General features: G+C 36.2%; 1 protein-coding gene across 1 annotated transcript; it reads left to right on the top strand.

Moving 5' to 3' along the window:
• Nucleotides 1-8,786, top strand: LOC125854314 (ubiquitin carboxyl-terminal hydrolase 17). Its single transcript, XM_049533821.1, has 11 exons — nucleotides 1-682; nucleotides 3,163-4,588; nucleotides 4,679-4,764; nucleotides 5,666-5,751; nucleotides 5,861-6,023; nucleotides 6,112-6,232; nucleotides 6,321-6,478; nucleotides 6,964-7,048; nucleotides 7,160-7,372; nucleotides 7,727-7,788; nucleotides 7,882-8,786. Exons 1-11 carry the CDS (start codon nucleotides 291-293, stop codon nucleotides 8,585-8,587), a joined length of 3,498 nt encoding a protein of 1,165 aa, XP_049389778.1. The 5' UTR covers nucleotides 1-290; the 3' UTR covers nucleotides 8,588-8,786.
• The last annotated feature ends 2,713 nt before the right edge of the window (nucleotides 8,787-11,499 follow it).

Below are 11,499 nucleotides of genomic sequence, written 5' to 3'. Positions count from 1 at the left end.
TTTCTCTTTCTTCAAACTTTAAAAAAAATCCCCTAAATTCTCGATCTAGGAAAAAAAAATTCTGTTTGAGTCAGAATCTTCTCTCTTCCAGTGACTTTATTGCACTTTCCTCTCTCGATTTCTCCACAATTTTGGTTGATTGAATTCTGTGTGCATGTAAAGTTTTGATCTTTGTGTGGTGGAGAATTTTCAACATCGTGATCGGTGGAGGGGTGGTATAGAGCTCTATGAATTTGGAAGGATTAGGGTTTGGATGTGATCTGTTGTTGTTTGTGGGTGGGTTTGTGTAAATGCTCGTGGGAGGGGATCTAGGGTTTCTCTCGAGCTTGGTGGTGGCGGCGTTTGTGGCGGTTTTTGGACCGGTGTTAGGTTTTGTGGTTAGACGGAAATGGAGGCGTTCGGTGGCGAGGAGGGAGGAGATCAAGAGGTTGTTGGTTTTGGCTTCGGAGGAGGCAGCTAGGGTTGAGCTACAAGCCGCTGAGGAATATGGGTATGGTTATGGGTATAGGTATGAGTCGCTGAAGGAGGAGGATGAGGTGTTTGTTGAAACACCGGCATCATCAGCACCACCACCAACAATTTCAACATCATATTCTGGTTCACGGCAATTGCAGTACCAATGTGCGGTTTGCTCATCTCCAACCTCTACTCGGTGCTCCCAATGTAAAGCAGTTCGCTACTGGTATGATGATTCATAAACTCAATCTCTCCTAGAAGTTTATATCTTTTCTGTTCCTTTTTTGCTGGAGTGTATGATGAAATAGTTGGGATTAAGGCATGGTCTTGTTGGTACACCTTTTTTTCTAAGGAATTTAAATTAGTAAATATTAGATTAGCAATATGGATAGTGAGGATTCATATAGCCTGTCCAGCTAGCGTAGGGTCGGAGCTTAGCCTTTGTTGTTGTTTAGTTGAAACTATATCATTGATAGATTGCTGGGATTGGGTGTTGATTTTAGATGAACCATTTACTAAAAGTTGCAACCTTGTTGAAGGGGTTTTCAATTGATTCATCCTTTTTTAGTTCTGGTAGTATCAAGAAGAAAAGAGGCATCTGATGAAAAAGGACACTTTCTGCAGTTGATGACATAGTTTCAGTTGTATAATTGGGCTGCTGTTCTTCTAATGAGGACTTTCTTCTGTCACACACTAGAATCAAATGGGAACAAATGAGCTGCTTATGGTATATGGTAATTGGTGACCATTTTGTGCCATCAATGAAAGCTCTTCTCTCTGTGACCGACTGCTGCTGAATTCTTACTTAGACAATACTAAGAGAGTGACATATTGCTGTTCATTCTGATTCATCATTATACATTAATAGTTAACTAGTACGGGCGAAATTTATGGTTTCCAAGAAATAAATTCTGTTTTTTTGTGATGGATGAAAGAGTCATTGCTGATCTAGAGTTGAAAATATTTTTCTTTTAGATCTTTTGTTTCCTTCCATCTCCTTATTATTAGATGAATTGCTACAAGAACCAACTTAAGATTGAAGATATCATTTGTGATTATCTTCATGCTACCTCATGAAATTTATTTGTATAGGCGAATTAATATACGTCAGTAGAGCAAAGTTTAAGCTAGGCTCATTGCGATTTGGAAGTAATGCTCTCATTGACAGGCTTATTTACAAGTAGAATGTTGAATTGAGTAAGCTGATTTTTAAAGATCAAAAAGGGCTGATAGATGTTTTCAAGACTTTTTACTAGTTTGATCAGCTTTTGCTACCCTTCAATGGTTTTTTCTATAATCTCTTCCATGTGTACAATGGATTTGTGTCTTATTTTATGAAATGTAGGGAAATGTAGTTATAACAGGTCATTTGTTAAAGCTCTTTCATATTGCAGGGGCTAGCCATTAGTGCAGTTCCCCTTTTCAATGTATTGATCCAACTCTTCCAATAATAGTGCTTACTGTAAGTTAGTTATGCTCCCATTTTCAAAATAAGTAGTAAGAGTGGAAATCTAAAGCACCTAATTCATGTTTAGGTTCTAACTTCATAAGTTGAAGTATATACATCCCATTTAGGATGGATTTTTGTGTAATTTTAATTTCTTTAAAATGATTATCAAATGCAAAAAGATTACATTCCGGGATGAGGATAGAGCGGACAAACATCATTCAAATTTGATCCATTTAATGGGTGTGGACTTTTTGTTTTTTGATGACAAGGGGAACCCGTAGCCGCTACCCTTTGGGTGAGCACAGGGTAAAACCCCCGCTCCTATGCAATAGCTCGCAAACCACAGGAGAGGTAACCCGCGGCAAGCCTGGTGCGATGAGCTCGACCCATAAGGCAAACCCCTTGCTTTCGCTAGCAAGGGGTTTCGAACTTGAGACCTCCAACATGGAAGTCCCAAGCTCAAACCAATGGGTGTGGACTTCTGAAATTTAATGTAAGGGGAGGTAAATAATGTTGCATTATTAATTTAGAAGTGCTTCAAACATTTGGAATTGCAGCTAAATTTGGATGAAAGTGAGGTGGAAGTGTTTCTACTAAATCTGGAAGGAGGAGGTATGAGATGTGGAGTTCAGCTCTTACCATGTGTTGGATAGACCTTTTGCTTCTTTATGAACTATTATTATGGTCTCAAGATTTCTTTTTCTTTTATAACTTAAGTCTTGTTGTATCCTGGCATTTATATCCGTATTTCTATTAGTAGTCCTAAGCACCTGAGACTAACAAGATTTTCCAGTGTTCTTTCTCAAACATTTTAACTTCATCTTTGTGTTGTACGCCTTTTGTTTCCTTTCCTTCATCAGATTTTTGCTGTGCTGCTTTTAATCATTGGAGAAAAGCTTCATGTTGGATAGTCCTGCATTATTCTTTCTTCTTTGTCTGTTTGATTGCCTTCTTTTTGGGTGGGGTTGTGGAGGAAGATATTGTTTTTACTGTTGAGAAGACAATTTTTGGATGAGTATTTATGTTGATGCTAATGACGGTGTTTACAGCTTTGCTCTTACTTTAATGGTTTCGAGAAATAAATTTGTCGAAAGAGTTTATGCTGACATTTCTTGCATTATTAGTACTATACACTCAAGATACTGCTTGTATATTAGGTGTCTTGTCTCTTATTTGATAGCTATCAACTTTAATTTTCTTGAAGCTCTAAAACATATCTACATCTCTAATATTCCTATATTTTGTACTCATGTCAGCTCTGGCAAATGTCAAATCCTTCATTGGAGACAAGGTCACAAGGATGAATGCCGTCCAGTTAGCAACTTGGATCACCTCAATGATGTTGAGGCAAAATCTCATCTGAAGACGTATAAGCAGGAATCGGATGGAAGTCATCTTAAGAGCACTGAGGTTGAAGGCAGACGTTCTTCAGAATCAGGCGATGCTTCCCCAGAGGAAGCTGCACTTTTGAGATCCAAATACTTTGCAACATCTGATGGAAAACATGACACAGTTGGACAGAGTCTGACAGATTCAAAATGTCTCAATTTGAACTCCAGTTTTGTGCTTCATTCATCTTCATGTGAACATTTGGACCTCTCTACTTCAAGTGGATCTTCTGTTGATCATTCTGCATCTGATTCAAATGACTCTGATGCTTCTGACAGTCATAGGTCTGCTGTTATTGATACAGTTAAGATTCAGACTAATCATTCCAAGGTAGAAAGATTTAAGCCATCCTACACAGAGCAACCCCAATTGGTACAAACTGCAGATTATGATTCCACGTCTGGAAAATATACTCACACCAAGCCTAGCATTCATGGGGACGCGCAGTCTAAATATTGGACTTCATCAACAAGTTCAGGTACTGATGACTCCAGTGAATCTTCATTGACAGCGCCGTCTACACCCTCATCTGGTTTTTGGGAAGGACCAGTTCCTTATACTAGATCTAGGATTGGTTCACTTGATAGTATTGCTGATCCTCCTTCCAAAAATGCTTGTGACATCAAGATTTCAGACTCTCAATCAACTTCATGTCGGCCCCCTGAAATTGCTAGACCTCTTATACCTGAGGCAGGTGAACAAGGATCGAACTCAAAAAAGAATCTGGAAAATCCAACTCCAATTATGGTGGAAGTGCTGAAACCAGTCAATCGAGCTGAATCAAGATTTGAAATTAAAGACCAGAAAGAAAGTAGCAGGTCATCAGCTTCGCGGTCTGTAACTTCGGATCAGCTTGATGTGCATGGCTCCCGTGATAAATGCACATTGACCTCTGAGGAAGGTAGATACTCCTCATCTAGTGGTTCTGCTAATTTAAAGAAGCACGATGGGTTGAAAGTTAGTTTGCGATCCTCAAGCCCCAGCAAGTCATATCGTGGCGTTGAAGACTCTACCAGTGCTCTACAATTGCCAAAAGATAGACAAAAAGGATCTTTTCCTGCCAAAATTTCTGATAATATCTCTTCTAACAATAGGCATGATATCCAATATGTGAAGTCAGCAAAGATCAATGGCACTCAAGTGGCCAGTGCCTGTTCGGCAGAGTCTAGTGCTCCATTACCAAATGCAAAGAATGGCTTGAAGTCATCTGTTTTAAAAGTTGTTGATCAGCTCAGGAGTTCAAAGCTGACCCGAGGGGAAGAGAGTGATGTCAATGGAAGATATGGCAACAAGGTATGCATTACTCCAGCTTATCTGTGATTTTCACCTGTAATGCACGTCAGATTATAGAACACTGCATTCATCAGATATGTTTCTTTTCAGGCTCTATTTCCATATGAAAGTTTTGTGAAGCTTCATAACTGGAAGAATGAATTGCGGCCATTTGGCCTTGTAAATTGTGGTAACAGGTATGTGGCATGAGATTTAGCTAGTTTTGGACTAATTGTGCCTTGTATAACTTTCTTATCCACGTGTTTGGATTTTTTTTCTTAACATTCTGATTTCAAGTAGTTATATCACTTTATTGAAGTCTCCGAACATGCATTCCCTTTTTAGGAGTAAAAGTTTCTCAGCCATTGGTTGTTCAGTCTACCAAGAATTTGGTTGATTACTATGAGGTTCAAAATATATGAGAAACACTTTGCATGATTCATGATGATTGACAGTGTGACGTTCAAGAGCCTTTTTCTGTTGAGATCATTATTGCATAAATTTATGATGTGAAACTATTCCTCAAGCAAGGCAGCCGATAAGTCATCGAAGGGCGTGTGTGAATAATGGAATGGTTAACATTACTCATTTTAAACTCTCCCACTGTGATATAATTATCTTTTCACAAATTCTTGAGTTGAAGAGTCCTTTCTTGTAAATATCTTCTTAGTGCAGTTTGCTTTGGGGCTTTCAACTAATATCTCGATGTGGTGATGTTCCAAAAGAGAGGATGTTGTGGGCCAAAATATACCTGGAATTTATGATGTTTTATGCCCTCCTTAAACACGAAGATTGATTGGCTTCAATGAAAATAACATTGTGAAAAGACAAGGGAATCAGATATTAATTGACTACTTTAAGAGGCTTTTGTCAAGATTTAATGGCCGAATATTCAGATTTCTTGCTGTCCTATTTTCCTATATTTTGCTGCCCAGTTAATGTCTCAACTTGAAGATAGAAATTCTAAATCTATTGTTGTTTATTTGGCTATTCCCTTGTGTAAGCAATTCTGGTACTTGCTAGGTGGTGAGATACTCATCACAATCTCAAATATTTGTGTATTTCTTCATGCCTAATTTTTTCTGCAATGTGCTGCAGCTGCTACGCTAATGCTGTCCTTCAGTGCCTGGCATTTACACCACCACTTACTTCATATTTTCTTCAAGGGCTCCACTCTAAGACATGTATGTCCACTTCTGTTTGTTAGGTTTATTTTTAAAAAACTCATCATTCTCAGACCCCAGATCGAAATTAAACTCACCAGTTTTCCCTATTTTTATATGCTGCTATCAGGTGAAAAGAAAGGGTGGTGCTTCACATGCGAATTCGAAAGTTTAGTTCTAAAAGCAAAAGATGGGAACTCTCCCCTATCTCCGAGTAGTATAATTTCCCATCTCGAAAGCATCGGGAGCAATCTTGGTAATGGTAGAGAAGAAGACGCTCATGAATTTCTTAGGTATATTTTCTGTATCTGTGGAGCCTGTAGATGTGCAAGTATATCTTGAAGTTCTAAGTTGTTTATGTCTGTTTTCCTAACTCAATAGGTATGTAATCGACACAATGCAATCCATTTGCTTGAAGGAAGCTGGGGTTACTGCACCTGGCTCTTTTGAAGAAGAAACGAGTCTCATTGGGCTTACATTTGGGGGCTATCTTCGTTCAAAGGTAACTGCTGACTTTTAATAGTTGTTAAATGTAAGCTTAATATTTCTTGAAAAATTTCTGTACTGATTTCTGAAAATTCCACTGGAAGATTGAGTGCATGAGATGTGGGGGCAAATCTGAGAGGCAAGAGAGAATAATGGATCTTACTGTTGAAATAGACGGAGATATAGGCACCTTGGAAGAAGCTTTGAAACAATTTACTCATACTGAGACTCTAGATGGTGAAAACAAGTACCGATGTGGCAGGTTCGATCTGATTGTCCCATACTTCATTATTTTGATGTGTTTATGTTATCCTCTGAATTCTTTTCCTTTATATTTCATTTGGGAGTTATCTCTTACTTTTCTTTTATTAGTGGGTCTAGATACTTTGCGTGCATTAATGTTTCGATTCCGTGTCTAATGGTAGTGTCATTCCTTGGAATTAACTGGGTTGATGATTAAAATTTCATTGATTTGTTTCTTTGTTTTTATCCATCTTGGAAAATACGATGCTATCCCCAAATCCTTCTCATCTCTCTCGATCTAGAGAAAAATGATTATTCTAATTGCATTGTACATCTTCACTTCTAGAATGTCCAGTAGTGGTATGAAATTTCTGTGTATTTGTAATTTGTTTGGTTATGAGCAGGTTGTTCGACTCTTGTGCATGCATGCCATATTCATTGAAATGCTCAAGTAAAATAGATTTGCAGCACATTTTTGGACTAAACTTTTGCTGCATCTTTCAGATGTAAATCATATGAGAAGGCTAAGAAAAAGTTGAAAGTGGTGGAGGCTCCTAATGTCCTCACTGTTGCATTGAAGAGATTTCAGGTACTGTTTTGAATGAAGTGTTGTCTCCTTCAGTTTTTGATAGTGATTGAAGGAAATACTTCCTCGTATTTTCATTTTGTTTCCAATTGCTCACTGTCTCTAGTTTTGCAGTCAGGTAAATTTGGGAAGCTAAACAAGACAATCAAATTCCCAGAGTTTTTGAACCTGGCACCATATATGAGTGGGACAAGTGATAAGTCACCAGTTTATCAGCTGTATGGAGTTGTGGTTCACTTGGACGTAATGAATGCTGCATTTTCTGGTCACTATGTGTGTTACGTGAGGAACTTTCAGAATAAGTGGTATAAAGTTGATGATAGTTCGGTATGTCTCCTACGGAGCTTTTACTTATAGTTCACATTTTAAAGCTTATTTTTACACATCTCATTTTATCTTCTGAATTTTTCCCATTGATTGTATAGTTTTTTTTCTTCACTTCTGGGCATTGGGTATTGGTAAGCTTATGAGAAATTAGGCATTTGTTGTGACAAAGTGGTTGTTCCTTTCGGCTTAGAACTACTAAAAGTGCTCTTGATGTGCTTTAATGTGTTCTATGATGTTGGAGAACTGTGATACTCCATTTCCTCGCGATTCTGCTTCATGCATTATTTCACACAACATGATGTTTCTTCCATGGTCTTTTGTGAGGTTTTGATGTGGTCTTTGTCATATTTGTAGGTAAAATCTGTGGAACTAGAAAGAGTCTTGTCGAAGGGAGCGTACATGCTTCTTTATTCAAGGTAAAACTATAGACACATCTCCTTCTAGTTGAGGTATGCATTCTTCTATCTTTTTATTGATTGTAGCTGACATTTTCTTTTTTCCCTTTTTAGGTGCTCGCCACGGGGGCCGAGGATAATGAGGAGTTTGACAATTCCTCGTGATCCAAAGAGATCAAAGCAACTGACTTGTAAATCAAGATCCCATACAAGAAGTCCATGGGACTCTTCTCATGGCGATTCAACTAGTAAAACTTGCAATGAATGTTCTTATCCTAGTCATACAAGTGTGAGGCCTATTAGGCCAATATTTGAGGAGGACACTTCGAGTGAACAGTCATCTTTCTTCTCTGAGCTTGGTTCTTGCAGTACAGACAGCACTAACAGGGATTCAACGAGCACAGATGACTTAAATATTGATATATTTGGCGACTCTGGGGTCTGTTGGAATAGCCTCTGGAGGAGTTCATCTGATTCTGACACATCCTCATCCTCATCTTCTCCCTCCCCTCTGTACTCAAGGCATTCACCCCTTGCTGATTTGGACCGTTATGCTTCTGCGCATGAAGAGACCAGTTGTAGTGGCAACCCAGAAACAGCTGGGGATGGTCAGGGTTTTTGGACAGGGTTACATGATCGTAAAGGTTATACTGGCATTCCAGAAACCAGCGGAAGGACACCTCCTCTCTGTCCCAACCCAACTAAACATTGTAGAAAAGTAGTTAGTAGTCATAGTAGTAGCAAGACCGACTCCAGTAGATTAGGTCGGGTTAACCCTTGTGACAAGTCGAAATCTCCTGTAACTTGTAGAGATCGATGAGGGAAGAAGGTGCCTTTTGGACATCGGTATTATAAAGTATTTTTGTATTCTAGAGGGAGGGAAATAAAAGAATTTGGGAGGCACAGGGGTTTAGGGAGTAGTTGTATGTATTATAATACATTGGCTTTTAGCTATGTTCAAAGCCATAATTTTGTCACTCTCTTCCCCTTTAATATAATCTATTGTCCATTTCCTGTAATCCATTGTTTATCAAATGTAAACAAGATACATATTGACTTGGAAGTAAAAGATCATCCTTGTTCAACAACGCTCCTTGATTCAGGAGGACTCAAATTCGGGACAATACATGCATAACTCTACGGTGGGGCACAGAAATTGTCAAAGGGAAGAATAGATGGGGAGGAGAGGAGGTCCCGTTCAACTTCAACCACTTTGGTTTGGTTCATCTCACACAGACGATTTTGTATTAAGGGGCCTACAAAAGAAGGTTGTAAAAGATTGATTTTTGACATGATGGGCCAAAGGGGGAATGGAATAGGAAGAGAAGTAAACAAACAAACAACTTGGCTGAGCATTAATAATATATTGTCACCTACACTCACAGACTCACAGTGCGTACTTTCGGTTATATACTTTGACCACATTTATTTAAGCCACCACTCATACCAAACTTTTTAACTTTTGTCTTCAATCCTAACTAAGTGTCAGAATCCACATTTTTTATCCAACTTAGAATTCACAGTGTTCAATAAATTCTGTATTGGTTGGTTGAGTATTGTCCTACTTATCCTTTTTTTCTTACAATTGAGGGTGGGGGCAATGGAGAGTCGAATTATAATCAACAAGGTGAAAGTTTTAATAGTCATTCAATTAAGCTAGTAAGATTTCTTGCTCACTTATCCTTCCATATTAATAATCTTAAACATTATATTTGTAGTTTCTTAATCTTCAATTTTTTCAAATTATATTATTATTATTATTATTATTATTATTATTTACTTATTAGACTATAGTACTTCCTATTTTGACTCCCATATCATGAGTTAATTTTTCAGATTAAAATAGGTCTAAGATCAATTTCTTTATGACATTATGTATAATAAAGTTACTTTAAACCTAAATTAAAGTTGGTGGAATTATTTTAATTTACATCAAGAATATATTTTAAAAGGAGATGCATGCTGTAGTAAATGAGAATATATATTGAAAAAGACTATCTAGCCGTAATGACAAAACTCCATTTTTTGTGGTGATTTTGTCTAACAAAGGACCAACAACTTTCTTATATTCTCATGTTCCATGTTTCTTTTTTATTATATAAATAATAGGCCTAAATAATATACATAAAACCCAAATCTTTGTCCCTATCTTCGTTCTTCCTAATTTTTTTTAATAAAAAAAAACACTTAAATGAACACTCAAGTTCAAGGTGATTTCTTTTATTTGTCTTTTAAGTCTTGTTAGCAGAATTACTCGATACTTATATTGATAACGAATTCAGAAATTAAAAAAAAAAAACATATTATTATGAATATACGGAGCTAGGATGTTTCTTTGAAAAATCCGTTGATAATTTAGGATTAATTTTAAATATTGAAAATGTTTGCAACGCAAACAAATTTTTGACAAAATATATTATGTGATTTCTTTTGTCTATTTAAGCGTTGTGGTTATCCATTACATTGATCTTCAAATATATGAAGAAACAAGTAATCAATGAAATAATTGAAATGTATACAAGTTGATCTGACCGTCACTATCATATAAAGAAAAAGCTAATGTAAAATAACAAATTATCGATGAAATAATTGAAATGTATACTACCTGATCCGACCGTCATCGTAATAGTAAGAAAGACCTAATGTCTTTTAATACATTCAATTAAAACGGCAACCTTTTATATAAGTTGATGATTTATTTACTAATTTCAAAGTAGCATGCATGTCCATATCATTTCATGACAATAATCTACCTGCAGGAGATCTTGTCAGCAATATTTATTGTCTTTGCTTCATTTTATTTTTCTTTAATAACTTTTATTTTACGTTTGACTTTTGCATTTCCAAAAATAATTAAACTACTTAATTTCAAATCTCTGAATAAATGTCAACAACTCAACAATTTGATATTTAAATGGTAGATATATAGACTAAAAAGAAAGAAAGAGAAGTATTGAGAGCACTTCGGTGTAAATTAATAGTTTTATCTCTGAGTTATTGATAGTTTTAAAGATACCTTTTTACTTGACTAACTGAATTTTAATGCACTCTCAATTTTGCAATATGAGTGAAATACACTCCTAAATTCTCGTCAAGTTTAGGTTGATTTCAACACTTCTCTCTGCTTTTTATTAAGAATTTCGTACTCCTACAAAAATTTGACACCACTTGCTATCTCGCAGATTAGGAATGTATCTAATTAAGTTTAGTTAGTCAATTAGAGGGATATTTTTAAGACTGTCAATTATTCGAGGACGAAATTAATAGTTTCATCTAATTTAGAAGTGTTTTCAATACTTCTCAATTGAATAAACATGTGTAGAACTGAGGCTAAAGTAACAATTAATATGTTTGGCTTAGAAGGAAAGAAAATAAATGAGATCATATAGAGAATAAAAAACTTCGGTGTGGATAAATTTCCTTTCATTTTTAATCAGAAATTTCACTACTCAAGTGAAATCATCTTTCATGGTAAATATTTTAGTGAGTTTAAATTTATCGAGATTCGAGTCTCACCACGAATATAAGATTCTAGACAGAAAACCAACACGAAAAAATTAGAGACGAAAACATATAAAGTATTCGTTTTTTGGTTTTATTCTGTTTAATTTAATTATGAAATTACAATCTCTAACACTTTTTTTTTATTACTACGATAAGTGTTTGATTTTATTAAATGAGATTCTCTTTTCAAAGCCTTAATTCCTATTAATTTCATATATCCCTTTTGTA

This window comes from Solanum stenotomum, chromosome 2, assembly GCF_019186545.1.
Source record: "Solanum stenotomum isolate F172 chromosome 2, ASM1918654v1, whole genome shotgun sequence".
NCBI lineage: Eukaryota > Viridiplantae > Streptophyta > Magnoliopsida > Solanales > Solanaceae > Solanum > Solanum stenotomum.
The sequence above is the reverse complement of the archived record's forward strand: the minus strand, read 5'-3'. Positions and strand labels throughout refer to the sequence as shown.